At 37.4% G+C, this 16,493-nt stretch overlaps 1 protein-coding gene across 15 annotated transcripts in view; it reads right to left on the reverse strand.

The window, feature by feature from the left end:
* Nucleotides 1-220: 220 nt before the first annotated feature.
* The window catches only part of HECW1 (HECT, C2 and WW domain containing E3 ubiquitin protein ligase 1), a 400,600-nt gene continuing 384,327 nt past the window's right edge, over nucleotides 221-16,493 (reverse strand). For 11 of the 15 annotated variants that reach the window (XM_073002582.2, XM_078377439.1, XM_078377441.1 and 8 more), the window contains 4 exons: nucleotides 11,310-11,456; nucleotides 9,531-9,645; nucleotides 8,777-8,975; nucleotides 221-6,262 (listed from right to left, as the gene is read on the reverse strand). In XM_073002582.2, the coding sequence (XP_072858683.2) occupies nucleotides 6,151-6,262; nucleotides 8,777-8,975; nucleotides 9,531-9,645; nucleotides 11,310-11,456 (573 nt within the window). In that variant the 3' untranslated portion in view covers nucleotides 221-6,150. The remainder of the gene's footprint in view (nucleotides 6,263-8,776; nucleotides 8,976-9,530; nucleotides 9,646-11,309; nucleotides 11,457-16,493) is intronic. The other 4 variants (XM_073002583.2, XM_078377443.1, XM_078377440.1 and 1 more) reach the window with 3 other exon arrangements.

Raw genomic sequence — 16,493 nt, forward strand, 5'->3', positions numbered from 1 at the left:
GCCATCACAGGCCTGACCTAAAACACTTTATGCATACTATCACATATTCACACTCCATCAAAATATCACTCAATTCTTCTGTTTTCCATTAGCTGTAACAGTAAGAGAAACATGTCAGAACATGCAAGACGTTAGCAACATGGATCCAGTCACAGGGTGTAGAACAATCTTCATTTATAGAACAAGGTACAGGAAATAAAGTATGGATAACCACATCACCTTTTGCCATAACAAAGAAATTTTATTGACATTCCTTTACAGTGATATGATTGAATAGAAAGCACAGCCTGAGTATCATGTGACATTTTCCTGTCAATAAAAGCAAAATCAGCCCAATAATGAGGACCTTTCCTGCCACTGACTTGTATGAAGTCTTTAATGACACCATAATAGACACTTGGTTTTAGGTAAACTGGAAGCTGCAGGGAATTCAGCTAATGCTTCAATACCAGCTCTACCTAGTATCTACTATCTACAGGATTGGTTGATTAAATTGAAGGAACTATGACTACTAGGGGAAAAAATAATCATACAACATTTTTGGAACTTGAAAAAGCTGTCTGAGATTTGTGGCATATTATTTATCAATTTTTAAACACTGAGGTGCAGCAACAAGAATACTTATAAAAGCACCATCTTTAAAACTGAAAAGTTTGGTGCTGTATGTTTGATTAAACAAGTTGGATCTTTGCTCAAGATTCTTTCCTGAAACATTGCAGCAGACCTAAGATTGAATTCAGGGCAGGTGACTCACTTAAGAATAATACAGAATTCTAAAGTCATATTCATTATACTGAAATTCATCCAATAAAATGTGATTATTTTCTAGCAACCAGACACAGGGGAATATGGAAAACAATTGTATTGATTGCAACAGAATTTCTTGCCAAATAAGTGTGGTCATGACCACAGTGTTAGATCTTAACATGTTTGCTTAGAAATGACATTTCCCCAAATCAGTACATGACATTTGCAAATTAATATGTTCTGGATTAAACATCTAGCTGCATGCTGGCACAATGTCAACATTTTGTTGAAATCTGCGGAAATGAAAATAATCAATCTGCTTGTGAACTTCAGATTTGGTCCCCATTACCAGAAGATTGTTTGCACGTATGAAACTGAAATGGTGATTTTTTAAATAGATGAAAGAAAGAAAGAAAGAAAGAAAGAAAGCATGCTGCTTAAAGCGGTGGTCCCCAACCAAGTCCAGATGTTCTTGGACTTCAGCTCCCAGAAATCCTGGCCAGCAGAGGTGCTGGTGAAGGCTTCTGGGAGTTGTAGTCCAAGAACATCTGGAGGCCCAAGGTTGGGAACTACTGGCTTAAAGCACTCTCTGGGCAGTTTACTGTTGCAGGTTACACACTGCCCCTCCCCCAGCAAGCTGGGTGCTCATTTTACTGACTTTGGAAGGATAGAAGGCTGAGTCATCCTTGAGCCAGCTACCTGGGATTGAACCCTGGGTTGTCAGCACAGTTTTGGCTTCAGTACAGCAGTTTAACCACTGTGCCACAATTTTGTAGTTCAAAACTGGATGATGCCATACTGAAGTCAAACCTAAAAAGTGTTACAAAATTAAAAATGACTGGGTACCATGAGATTACAGCCAAAGTGAATGGAGACAGTAATGAGGAGTAGTAAGGGCAGTGTTTACGATAGATGAGAATATGGTTTCAGCTCTTTTAAGATAAAGTGGTTGTTTTTAATTTAAACTCATGTTTGTTCTGAGACTTGGAAGTCTTTGACCAAACTATTGCATTACACCTCCTAATCAACGTAGTGTGTTTCTCACTGCCTGTGATGCTGTTTGCATGCAATCTCAGTAGTGTGAAAGTCACTTTGTGTTGCCCATTCAAAAGGTTAGGACAATTGTTGAATGGAAAGACATGTGAAATTGAACACATCCCTGTGGTTGCTTTATCTGTTGCTGCTCCTAAACATAGTGAGATGGCACCACAGAAGGACTTTTCAATGCAATCACTCCAGATTGTGACCAAAAGGGAAAAAAAGTCTTTGGTACATCCCATATATTTCACAAAACATTTAAGATTTCTTCCAAAATTTCTAAAATATAATTATTTTAATCCCCAAATTTAAAGAATTTTCCCTTCTACTCTTTATTCTCTTGCATATCAGTGTCTGTGTAGTAAGCACTATACTATGACAGCTCAGAAACAGATATTAATCAATTGTTCAAATGAAATATGAGTTTTATAACATGGTGATGAACTAATAGAAGAGAAGCAGAAAACATCTGGCCTCTCATGTTTTGGTCTACAATTCATATCAGCTCCACAACCACGGGCAATGGCAAGAGACTGTAGGGCTTGTAGTACAAAACATAAGGAGTGTCAAATATTCAAATTTCTTGTTATAGAAGTCAGTGCTACAGAAGGATGAAAAGTAGTTTTATATTAGTGCCATCACAAATCAGTGATATGAAAAAATGCTTTCCAATGTAGGATGTTTACATTTTTGCTTTTGCCTGAGATTTAAAGAACAAAAACTGTATGTATTGTCCTATAATGGAAGAAATTTGAAGTCACCTTTACTCTGTTTCAATTCCCATGACATGGATGGCACCAGAGCAGACCTGGGTAGTGGTTCCAGGAACATGTTTCTCTTCCTTCGGGTTTCTTCATTTCACTGAATATATAAATATTTCCTGGCACTACAGTAAAGTTTAATATTCATAAAATATAGCTTTTAAAGACTTTTAAAAATTCCAGCATTATAAAGAGTACTTTTTTAAATTAGTAAGATATGCTGCTATAATTTGGCTCATATAGAATTAACCAGTTAGATAGTTGTGCCTTCACTCATTTGCTTGCATTCCATTTTTTAAGTGGCAACACATCATCTCAAAAAATTTGTTTATGTCTTTGTAATGGCATGGATTGTAATCTTTTATAAATGAACATACTTAATATGCAATTATTCCTATGGGATTTTGTGCACAGAAGATTGAAAATAATGTACATTGCATTACTCCTTTTAAGGCAACCTTCAGAGTAGTAAGGTAAAGGTAAAGGTTTCCCTTGACATTTAGTCCAGTCGTGTCTGACTCTAGGGCGCGGTGCTCATCTCCGTTTCCAAGCCATAGAGCCAGCGTTTGTCCGAAGACAGTTTCCGTGGTCATGTCAAGGTGACTAGACATGGAACACTGTTACCTTCCCACCGAGGCTGAACCTATTTATCTACTCACATTTTTACATGCTTTCGAACGGCTAGGTTGGCAAGAGCTGGGACAAGAGACGGGAGCTCACTCTGTCATGTGTATTCGATCTTACGACTGCTGGTCTCCTGACCTTGCAGCACAGAGGCTTCTGCGGTTTAACCCGCAGCGCCACCATGTCCCTTTCAGAGTAGTGGAGTCCTCAATAAATATCATGTATGACCTGTTCAAAACCTGTGTGATTTTTCCCCATTTCTTTCAACACATTTTTGAACGAAGTTCTATCGGAATGAGCAAAGGCGAGGCCATATATGAAAGTCACCAGCAAACTTTCCTGTAGCAGTGATTTTGCCTATAATAGAGTGTTTGCTTTAAAAAAAAGCCTATTAAATGCAGTTCATATTAATAAAATTGTGCCTTATGAATTGATTCCAAATTATCTGGTTTAAGTGAAATTGATATTTCATTATAAAATGCTTATTTAACATAATATAATTTAAATCAAAAAAAGTTAACTAGAGAAAATATTTTCATCACACTTGCTGAGTTTTTTTAAAGCTATCTTTCGTTAGTTTTGTTCTTTCAGAACAAGGGATACACAGAGTTTGATAGTGATGGCTGGGCAAACTTTTAGCTATGTTCTTTCCCTTTCAAGAACAGATTTATTCAGGCTGTTTTTTCATACTGGCTAGAACCAAAGGCTCTGCCTCAGATACTTATTCAACAGCTCATTATCCAAATTAGTTCCCCAAAATAAAATTTTGTTAATTAAGGTATGACTTATATTTTTCATTTAAGTCTGCATACAATACTGATTTCTTAAATAAAGACATAAAAGCATAGTTTAATCATAGGGTATGATTCAGCCAGAGAAGCACTTTTATATTTAACTGAATTAGAAGGACGAGAAGTAAGCTTGTGCTTAAATCTCTCCTGCTGAAACATGGAAGCTGAACATTCTTAATGTTAGCTGGATGAGCCTTTACATTTTCGGGAAGGATTCCACCTTTGTTTGTGTCAGGGACCATTCTGAAAATGTTTCCTGCCTGAAAGGATATTTGGTTTTGTAAGAAGAAACTAATCTTATTGACAGGTGCCATACAGCTATATATTTTTGAATTCATTGGGGCTTTACTGATCAGTCCCTGAAAAGCATGGCTGTGCCAAAAAAGAGAGGGGAACCTGGGATCAGGATAACCTTTCAGGATTCCAGCATACTGTCCAATCCCTTCAATGCACGATAGTTTTAAGTTCCTTTGCCATGGTGACACAAAAGATTAATCGAGCACAAGCCTACACCTAACCAGGTACACTTCCAATGGCTAAGTAAGAAGTGAATAGGTCTGCTTTCACATGTAACATTTAATTGATCATTGTTTCATAGTCAGTTGCTAAATGATAATTTGACCACATATACAATTATTGATGCCATCTCAATTAATGTAAGATATGTCTGTAGAAATTATCTTCTACCTGGTAAAGACAAAAAACAAAAATATGTAGTCCAATCCTATGCATACTTACTTAGAAGCAAAAATTCACTGAGTTCAATAAATTTTGCTTCCAAATAGGTGCATTAAACAATTAGAACGAGGGTCAAGAAAAGAAGCATTATTATGCAGTTGATTGCTCTCTCTCTAATTTGTTTCAGCAGTGCTCATCAAACTATTCACATTTCAGTGTGTTTTGCTGTCATGATTTTTGTGATGGGAAGCAAAGGCCACAAAGCCAAGTCATTTGTTGTTTCCCCTAGTCACAAAAAGACCAGACTGTTCAGTTCACTAATACCTAGCAAGCTAGGTGGAACAATGGGAATTTAGGAACAACATTCAAATGTTTGACAGCTATTCACAATGTAGATAAAGCTCTTGTTTCAGTGCCATCATTCTCTGCAGCTTCACACATAATTGAACTTTGGCTAAATACTGGGCAGAACTGATTCTATAATTATGGAGTATTTGAGATCCAAAAGAAATGAAACAAAATTACAACTCTGTCAATCAACATATCTTAAGTAATCAGTGGCTTCCAATACACAGTGCAGGATTGTCTATATATCTTTTCTGTAAAGAGATTTTAAACATAGAAAACAAAGAACTGGTAAGTTGGACCAGAAATTATTAAGAAAGGAAAGTTTTTCCAGTTATTTTTGCTATGTACAATAATTGGGAAAGGTGGTGGTGTCTGTTATGCTACATAATAAGACATCTTTCTCGTGTGCACAAATATGAGCTTCTTGTGTATTCTTATTACAATAAACTTTACCTCCCAACATTCTTCAGTAGATCTGATATGCAAGTTATTTCCAGCAACAAGAGTTAACAATCATTGACACGCTGCATTGCATTACAAGATTGTTCCATTTCCTTTTCAATGTTGTATCTGCACCATAAGTCTGGCCCAGCTCCAGCTCTTGTAGTAAATTTGGATTATGAGTTCACGTATAAAAATTCAGTTTTTTTAATAGGCAGCTTTCACCTATGTGCAATGGGTACAAGAAAATCAAGATGAATGAAGGAGATTCTTGACTAGCTCCAATAGTGGACACAGCTTTTAAGACGCAGGACAAATTGTGGATTTAATTCAGAAAAGATGGGCATATAAAAGCCTGGGATTCTTGATGAGTTATTTGTTTTGTCTTTATCAATGTAGGTAAAAGTAAACATTTATTAACATTTGGTCAAGTGTAGCACAACTTGCATTCATCTTTTCATTGTTGCTAATGGAGGTATGTGGAGATACACAGAGACCTTGAGACTGTTTTTATATTGCATACAGGCTAGTTGTCCATTGAAAACAAAAGATGAAAGCATGAAGGTTAGTTCTTAAAGGAAGGCTGTTCTTCATGCACAGCATTTATCAGTCCTGATCCCCGCCCACCCCAGAATTAAAAACACAGAAAAACCAAATCATATGGCAGCAGGGAAAGGAGTGATGTCACTGACCAGGAGAACACTTGAAAAGTCTGAATATTCTCATTCAAGTCCAAAGGTACTAGTTTCTTCAACAGCCGTCAACAGCTTTTCATATAGCATAGAATATGATGGGTAGGGTGGAAGATCCAAGCGATTGAAACAAGTATGTGCCCTACAAAATGAAGATACCATATGTACATTTAGGAGTATTCAAAATCTTGGCAGAAATATTAAGCATGTGCATATGCTACCCATCTGAGCTGCCAAGCAGAGTAAGGCTGAAGCCACACATTTAGAGACAAGAGGATTTTCTGAATCTGCATTGGCCAGTGCTCTGTAAAATAGGGCTGAGAAGAGAACAAGATATGTAAGAGGAACAGGACTGTGTGCTTAATTCTCACTATATAATTCTCACTCGCTGGGTATTTTCAAAAAGCAACTAAAAACATTGATGTTTCGGCAGGCCTCCCCCCCCCCCCCGTTAATTCCTGACTCCTCTTTCCTTCTCTTTCCTAGTGTTTTATCCAATTGTTGAAAGTTTTCCTCTTTGTAAATTGGTTTTTATTATTGTTGTTCCCTTTGTTGTGAGCCTCCTAGAGTGGTCAATCGACTAGATAGGCGGGATATAAATAAATAAACAAACAAACAAACAAACAAACAAACAAACAAACAAATAAATAAATAAATAAATAAATAAATACATTATTTTCTCATTGCATCTGAGTCATGCATTCTTGCATTGGTTTCATCCTGTGGTTTTTCTCCACACGATCAGCAAGCACATTTGAGAGTCCTGGCTGAGGGAGAAACAGCTGGAGGAAAGACCATTAGGTGGGCCAAGAGTTAAGCTGACAGTTCAGCACCTATATCATCTGTTCCACCACCTTGCCTTTTAGCTATTTTGATGTTGTTTTTTGTGTATGTGGACTGATATTTTTAATTTTGGTTTTTCATATAGCCATTATGTTTAGTGCCTTTTAAAGTGTTGTTTTATTGCGTTGTGAACCACCCAGAGTGGCCTTGGTAGCCAGATGGACAGTATAGAAGTTGAATGAATGAATGAATGAATGAAGCAACTCTCTTGCCAGTTACTACTTCTCGCTGTCCCCATGTGTCACCTCCACTGCTTCTTTGCTTGCCATAAAGTTTGGGCATCCTATATGTGCCATCTGGATGAGCACTTCCTAATACAAATAGTCAAATGATATGGTGACACAGTTACCATCTCTCAAAGTAGTGAGATGGTCCAAGACAATGTTCCCTCTAAGCTGCTCGCATGCATGGGCCTGCAGAGCTCCATCGGCGCTGCACAGTGGCAACTGGGGTTGATGCCTGTTTACTTCCAGGTTTCAGATGAAACTCGGCCCCTCAACTGCAGATGAGTAAGGCTCCTGAGCAGTGGGAATGACAATTAGAGGGAACGTTGGTCCAGGGTCACTTCCACCAGGTCAGAGCTTAGAACCTTATCTTTATAAATGTAGAGAATTAGGCATAATCATTATTCTCCATTATTTTAAATGTGTTGTACTTCTCTTATTACTACTATTTCTTACTGTTATTATTGCTAGTTACACACGCTACAACTAGGAAAATTGGCCCCAAATCCCTGAAAATGACCCCCCCAAAAGATGTTTTAGAAATAAATATTGCTTTTTAAACTGAACAAAGGTAATGGCCTTAGTTGTCATTATACCTTAAAAAATAACAACAACAACAACAAAAAACACACAGAAAAAACATTGGCTGTTACTCCCAATGGTAACATGCTACAGGCAATATCAGTCATACCACATAACTTCCAATGTCTGTAGCAAGTTTTATTTCCTATGGATAAGAGACTGGAAGGCAAACATATTTTTAGAGGGTTACAGATTTAGCAACCTGAATCTGAACTCCACCACAAGATCCTGCCATCTTGGATCCTTTACCTTCAAATAATTCATAGCTTCCTTTGTTCCTATCTGGCAACTCCTTCTTTCTATCTATTAGACATTCTCCATGGAATCTTTAATAAAAGAGCTGTACTTCCCCAGCAGCAGTACCTGTGGGGAGTATAGTCTCTTGACCATCCCCCTTCCACCTAAAAACTGCTGACCACCATCAGCTGAGCCAGATAGGTAGACAGGTTTTAGAGTGAAGAGTAGAGCCTAAATTCCCTAGAAGAAATATGGGAGACAAAGGTGATACTTAGCTAGATAGATACAGACAACATACTATACCATCATCTCTACTAGGACACCACTTTTTGTAAAGCAGAATCTCTGCCTAATATTACTGGAGGCCCTTTCTTTCCTTGGAATACTTTCAGTTTGATTTCTATATTACTTTCAGTCTCTGTTTTCTGTGACATAGGGAGGGTATTTAAAGGATATCCTTTTAATGGAATAGTCAGTATGACAGATCACCACATCTACAGTACACTATCAGGAATTCCTAGTGATTTTTTTTTCTATTGCAGGTTTGTGAGTGACCAAACATCTGCAAAAAATATGTAAGTTTCACATCGTATGATCAGTCATTTCACAGTTAACATAAGGCTGATCCAAGTTAGAGTTGCATTTTATAAAACCTTAAAATCATTTCATATTTTGCAAATTGTATAAATGGAAATTAAGTATCACCAAATAAAGTTTTGGAATTAATCTTAGCAAAAACATTTATGAGTTTACTTAAGACAACAGCATACCTTGGAAGTGATGTTATTTTACCCCATTTCTCTATACAGAAGCGGCGTAGACCATTGCTTCCCCGAAGGGCTGCAAAGCCCTCATATGGCACGCTAGAGGTCCCAGTGACAAACTGCAGCAACCGGAGTCTTTGCTCATTGTTGAATCGTTCTACTGCTGCCCAAAACCACCGTATTACGATATGCCCATCATGGTAACCTAAAACAGAAAGTAAGTAAAAGAGGAATGGATTAGAAACAATCAGAGAGAAACTATGAATGGTGATGATTACAAATGACAGTAGCATGGTTATCTGCCTTCTTTCTTTCTTTGTTTTGTCTTTAGCTAACAGTGTAATTTAATGGGCTCAAGCTCTATCAACCTCCCTCCCTCTCACCTCCCTTTCCTTTCTTCTAGGAGCACTCTGTCCATGAATATTCTGTGCCACAGAACACCTGTCTGGCACAGAATCCTCACACATTGTGAAGGATTCTGACTTGGGTGTAAAATGATTTTAGCTCACCAGCAGTTTGTGAGTGATGGATCTGGAGTGATCTGGAACATGGAGTGACCTGTGAGCTAGAGCTTTCAAGGCCCATATCATCTCACTTGTAGCCAAATGAGGGCTCATGGGTGCTGCAGTGCAAAGCTGCTACAAACCAAATTATGTTATAATCTGCCTCTGTCAGAGTTCAGTGAGAATTTCTAGCAGCAAGATATGAATAAGGACATATGAAATGGAAGATGGTAAGGAAAAGCAACTGCATAGTTTACCACCCCGATATTCTGTATTGTTGCGCCAGTCATTAAGGTCTATTTCCGCAGTGCCAGCGATGACCAATTCTAATTCTCTAGCATCAAATACAGAGACAAGCCTTGAGTCTACAACCTGAAAAATGAAACACAGCAATAAAACACCAGCAAACAAGAACAAACAAAACCTGGCCGAATTTGCTTTCTTACGCAGCTTTAAATATAAATACAGTGGCAGGTATCTGCCAAATACATTATTAGTAGCAGGGGCATGAAGTACATTCTTCCAATATAAATTGTGCATTTTTGATATATATTTATTGATCAGGTTTGTGTCTTTTTGCATGATTTTTTATATACAACTCTCTCTCCAACAATATTATCATTGCACCTAGCTTGTGCATTCCATTCTCTAGCATCAGCACTTTATATGGTAAGGTGGACCACACACTGCTAAATCATATTAGAGACTGCTTGGCATTAACACTATTTTTATTTATTTATTTATTTATTTATTTATTTATTTATTTATTTATTTATTTATTTATTTATTTATTTATTTATTTATTTATTTATTTATTTTTCTTTTCTTTCTCCTAAGAAAGGACTCAAGGCAGGTTACATCATTAAAACACAATATTAAAGCTAAAAAACAGATAATTAGTCAAATAGTAAATGAACTAATGACATCAGAATGTTAAAGCATTAGTAAAAGAGAATTAGAAACAACAAAATGCAAACATCTCATTTTAAAACCTTTCCTAGGCAGTCTGTCACTAAGGAAAAGCCTGCCTGCAGCAAAAGCTCTTTATCTGCTTGCAGAAGCATAGATGGGGCCAGCCTGGCCTCCTCTGGGGAGGGAGTTCCAGAGTCTGGGATCAACGACAGAGAAGGCCCTTTCCCTTGTCCCCACCAAACACACTTGTGAGGGTGGTGAGACTGAGAGAAAGGCCTCCCCTGATAGTCTTAACACCTGGGCAGGCGCATAAAGGGAGACACAGCCCTTGAGATAACTTGGACCCAAGCCTTTTAGGGCTTTATAGGCTAGAACCAGCACTTCAAATTGTGGCCAGAAATGGACTGGTAGCCAAGGGAGTTGCTGTAACAGGAGGATTATGTGATCCCTGTAACCAGCCCCAATTAACAATCTGGCTGCAGCATTTTCGACACGCTGAAGCTTCTGAGCACTTTCCAAAGAAAGCCCCACATAGAAGTATTATAGTGATTAACCAGAATGTAACTAAGACAGGTATCACTGTGGCCAGGTCAGACCTCTCCAGGAATGGGTGCAGCTGGCATACTAGTTTTAATTGTGCAAAGGAACTCCTGGCCACCACTGTAACCTGGGCATCCAGGCTCAAAGATGAATCCAGGAGTACACTTAAACTGCACACCCAGGTTTTCAGAGGGAGTGTAACCCCATCCAGTATAGGCTGGGTCCCTATTCCTTGAGCTGCCTTTAAACTGACCAAGAGCACCTCTGTCTTGTCTAGATTAATTTTCAGTTTATTCACCCTCATCCAGTTCATTCCTGGCAAGAGTCCAATAGACATACAGACGTCTTCACCTCTCCAAGGCTGTTGACTAGAGATGAGGACAAACCCCATGAATTGCCCCAGGGATTTCTGATGAACCAGGAATCAGATCATTGTTGTTGTTTTTCTTTTCATTTTCTTTTTAAAGACAGCCTGTGGCATTTTTTGTCTGGCCAGAATGTAGAGTGATTTTTAAAAATGTAATTGGGTTGCCATTGTCTCAGTGTCTCTTGGGAAGCTGAATCTGCCAAATATTGATACTTACTTCATAGAAGCCACGGACCAAGGCCTCTGTCTGCTGAACAACACCTCTTTCTACTCGCCACTTCACCATCCTTTCAATATATTCCTTCTTATTCTTTTCAGTCACCTGTGTATTTGCACCCCCAGATTTCAGCTCCCTTTCTGTTACCTAGGAAACAAATCAGTCAACAACAACAATATTAATATTGGGCAGCAGCACAAACTAACCATAGGAACAAGTGTTTCAAAACTGTGATACTGATGAGCGAGAGTATACGTTACTAGCAAATGAGCATGCCTATAATGATGTTTTATCTTAAAGTTTATTTTTTATATCAAAATTGAAAATTGCAGCAAAACTTTTGAAAAGATGTTTTGTAAAGTGACTTTGTCAGCTGCTATAACAGAAAGGGAAAATACCTGCTTGGGCAGGAAAGGCGTGGGGTAAAAATCCATGAAATTCACTCGGTACCCTGGAAACCATTCAACTTAGCATAATAGCTTATCAGGTTTGTCATGAAGATAAAATGGGAGGGGCCATCCAAAGCACTTCAGAGGAAGTTGATATAAAAGTGGTAGATGTATAATGGTAAATGCTATGTACAATATTCAAGTTTGATACTCATATATAAAAATTATAAACAAAAAACCTTTATACCAGCGGTCCCCAAACTTTTCCCAACTGCGGACTAGTTGGGGGGGTCTATGCGCATGGGGGTGTGGCATGCTCATGTGGGCCTGCACCAATGGGAGCCTAGGCCACAGACCAGTGCCAGGTCACGGACCGAAGGTTGGGGATCCCTGCTTTATACCACAAATAGGAGAATCATTGTAATGCTTTCATGCTGATACACTTCATCAAGTTACAAGTACTTATTTAAAAACAATGTGTCTTTCATCTCTATATTTGTGTCCATCTGAGCTGGGTTTCCAATATGTAATACACTTGTCATGGGGGTTATCCCATTCAGCAAATGACTGTACAGTAGTTTGACAATATTTTATTTATGACTGCCAACTGAAAACTGAGCTCTCAAATATCGTAGACTCTTGACACCAAACAAGCAGTACAGCATGCTAAAGAAAGCATCCACGAGGGAAAACTATTTGTTTGTCTTTTGTTTGTCTTAAATTGACTGTCCCTGGGGGTTTAACGAAATTCCTAATCCCAACTGTACTAGAGGCAGGCCATGCAATTTGGCAGTCTTCCTTTCCTCAGCTAAAAAGGGTTTCAAAGAGGAAGAAAGGAAGAAGGGGGGGGGGAGCAGATTGCCTGTGAGTGTTTTAGGAGTTGGCCCACAATTTCCAAACTGCTAGCTGAGGAGTAGCTCGAAACAAACCTGCATACTGCAGCTCTCTCCATCTAAGAAGCGAATCTGGCCTGAACATCACCAGCCATGCAAATTTGGGATATTAATAACAGACTTAAGTTTGGAACAACCCACAAGAACTTGATGCACAGCCTTGAAGAAGAAGATTTATCATTGAAAGCTTGATGTTTGTTTTTGGGGGGTTTTGTTTTATATTCCCTTTTCTCTTTTTTTAATCAAAATTTTCATACATTTCCTATATATCAACTGATAGTCCATTTACATAGCTTATATAGCCTTATTTTAACATCTACGTTATACATATTACTCTAAGCAGTACCATATCTTAGTTTTTGTTAACATTTAGAATGTGAATTCTACTTGTTCTACACATTACTTTTTGCAAACTTGGTTCTATACACTTCTAATGATTTACAGTAGTCAAAATAATTACTGCCCTTTATAAAAAATTCTAACTGATCGTCTGTTTACATAATTCATGAGTTTTGCCACTGTGGCATATTCAAGCATTTTATCTCTTCAATCTTCTTTTGTCAGCTATGTCTCCTTTTCCCACTTTATTGCCATTACCACCCTAGCTGCCATCAACATGTAATTATTGTGAAGATGTGATGTTATTGCCAAGAGCATGGTTTCATTCTGAATCCAACTATCAGGATTTTTTGCATTTCAGAATGAATGTCTTTCAAGAATTTCTTTGTCTTTTTGCAAGTCCACCACATGTGGTAGTATGAGCCTTCAGCTTCTTGGCACTTCCAACAGAGACCCAAATAGCTTTTCTCCATATTTTTATGCCTTTCAGGGTTACATACCATTGACAATACATTTTATACCAGTTTTCTTGCAGTGAATTATATATATTTTTTGTCCATAGTCTTTTCTATTGTTGGAAGGTTGTCACTTCCCCTAAATTCTGCATCCATTTTAACATACTGATTTTAACTGGCTCCATTTTTGTTTCAAATTGAAGTTAATAGTTTGTATATCTGTCCTAATAGCTGCTTGGTTTTTCCGCAGCTATTCTCTCAAACTCTGTTAATTTTCTTAATCTTCCTCTATTATCTTGCATAGCCTCTTTATGTCTTGAAATTAATTGAAGATAAGATGGCCAACTTTTCTTTTCCTTTTTTATTACTTGCCAATATTTGATTCATTCCTGTGAGACTAAAGGTTTTAAGGTCATGTATTGTTCTCTCTTGCTTGTTGTAATATGCATCCTTAGGAGCCATTGTTGGTGATGTTGTTGGACTGTTCCTCAATTTTAAGGAATCCCATGGTTTTAACATGCTATGTGCCTTTTACAGTGAGATGTAATTCTTTTGTGTACCCATAACAAGTTATGTAGGGCTTCATGTTGATCTGTTTATACGAACTACATTAATTTGTGATTTGGAGTTTTTATCTAACCTACAATCCACACTAAACCTGCTGTTTATAATTTAAAATTAGGCACCACCAGTTTCTTATCCCAATGTAAGACTTTAAATCTTATCTTTGTTTTTGTTGCTTCATATGAATGCATTTATTTGTTTTTGCCAGTCTTTTAAAAAAATTCTTGAATCATTTAGAATCAATTGAAACAATAAGCTAATTTTTGGAAATATATACATTTTTATTGATGATATTTTTCCCAGCCAGGAGAGTTTTAGATTAGCCCATCCTCTTAGATCTTTCTGTATTTCCCACCATACTCTTTCATAATTATCCTTATACAGTGTTTTATTACAGTGGTGCCTTGCTTACCGATCGCTCCGTTGAGCGACGAAACTGCATACCGATGCTGTTTTTGTGATCGCAAAAGCGATCGCTTTGCGATGCTTCCTATGGGGAAAAATCACTTTGCAATGATCGTGCGGAAGCGATCACCGCAAAGCGCTCTTTTTTTAACAGCTGATCGGTGGTTCCAAAATGGCCGCTGCAAAAACAAAATGGCCGCCACTGTTTTGCCTCGCTCTAGAGGCACCCAAAATGGCCACCACTGTTGAGGAATTTCACATAAGGTGAGTTTTTAAGCCCATAGGAACGTATTAAACGCCTTTTAATACGTTCCTATGGGCTTTTTAAAATCGCTTAGCAATTGAATCACTTAGCGACATTTTACCTGGAACAGATTAACGTCGCTAAGTGAGGCACCACTGTATTTCCTTTTAAGCAAATACCTAGATACTGTATTGGTTTATTCATGAGTTCACATGCTGCAATTTTTATAATGTTATCTTCTTGTTTGGTTAGAAATTCTGTTATAAATTTGGTTTTTTTCCTATTAATTTTAAAACCTGAGTGGAGTCCAAACTTTGCTATCTGTTCCATTACCTATTATACTGAATAAAATGGATTGGAGATAGTTAAAACAACATCATCTACACAACACCTCTACATAAACTCCTCTCCATCTTTTTTTAATCCTTCAATGTGGCTGTCTTGTCTAATCTTGATCACAAAGATCTCCATTGCTAAAATAAGCAATGGTGACAATGGGAAACCTTGCCTGGTTCCTTTCTCAATAATAAACCCATCAGTTAATATTATATTTATTAATATTTTTGCATTTTGTTTTTAATAAATTCCTTCATTCTAATTTTTTAACTTTGCTCCACAATTCAAATGTTGCAAAACTTTACTTAGAAATCACCAAGAAATATTATTAGATACCTTTTCTACAACTAAAAATATAAATGATGTTTTATGTTTGTTTTTTCTTACAAATTCCATTGCATCTATTACAAATCTTATGTTGTCTCGCATAAGTCTTTTAGAGACAAATCCAGTCTGATCAGGTTGTATTATTTTAATAATACACTTCTTTTCACCATTATTGCGACAAAAATGTTATAATCCACATTAATTAGGGAGATTGATCTGTATGACTGTGGTAGTAGTGCATAATTTCCTTCTTTGAAGTTTAATGTTATATAGGCTTTTTGCCATGAAGCTGGAAGTTCTTTTTTTTCACTTTATTTCATTCATTACTATTTGCAATGGTGTAATAAATTCATCTTCTAGGCTTTTATAGTAGATTGATGTCAGTCCACCCAGTCCTGGTGCTTTATCTATTTTTGTACAGTGGTGCCCCGCATGACGACGATAATCTGTTCCAGGAAAATCGCTGTTAAGAGAAATCGTCATCATGAGGGGAAAAAATCCCCATTGGAATGCATTGAAAACCCGTTAATGCATTCCAATGGGGAGATTACCTCGTCATCCAGCGAAGATCCTCCATAGGGCGGCCATTTTGTGAGCACCGATCAGCTGCTTTTAATCGCTGTCTTCCAAAACAAGGGTCAGAAAACAGCGGGAGGCCATTTTGAAAACCCGACGATCAGCTGTAAAGATCATCATCCAGCGAAAAAATGGTTCCTGAAGCAGGGAACTAATCATCGTAAAACGGATTTTTCCCATTGGAACCATCGCAAAAAGTCATCATACAGCGATTTTGTTGTGCAGCGGGGTCGTCGTAATGTGGGGAACCACTGTATTTCTTATTGCCTGGGATATCTCTTGAATTGTTATCGTACAATTTAAGATGCCTCTGTTCTCCAGTGAAATTTTTTATATTTGTAATTCTTTATATATTCTTCAATCCCCTCTTCAACCAACTTTTCCTTCTTATATAATTGTGTGAAATAAGAGACAAAATTTTCTTGTATTTTTTTCAATATATGTGATCCTCTTTTCTGTTTTCACTTCTATTATCATCTTTCCTCCCCCACACATCCTTTGTCACATTGATTCTTTGCTTTTTAATCTATATTGCTACACCTTTTCTCTTCTCTTTAGCTGATGCCAGGTATGCTTTTTCCGAAGTTTTTGTATTTAAAATATGTTCATGTTCTTTCTTTATGTGCATTTCTTGGATACATATTATATTTGCTTTT

Source organism: Pogona vitticeps, chromosome 6 (genome assembly GCF_051106095.1).
Source record: "Pogona vitticeps strain Pit_001003342236 chromosome 6, PviZW2.1, whole genome shotgun sequence".
Lineage (NCBI taxonomy): Eukaryota > Metazoa > Chordata > Lepidosauria > Squamata > Agamidae > Pogona > Pogona vitticeps.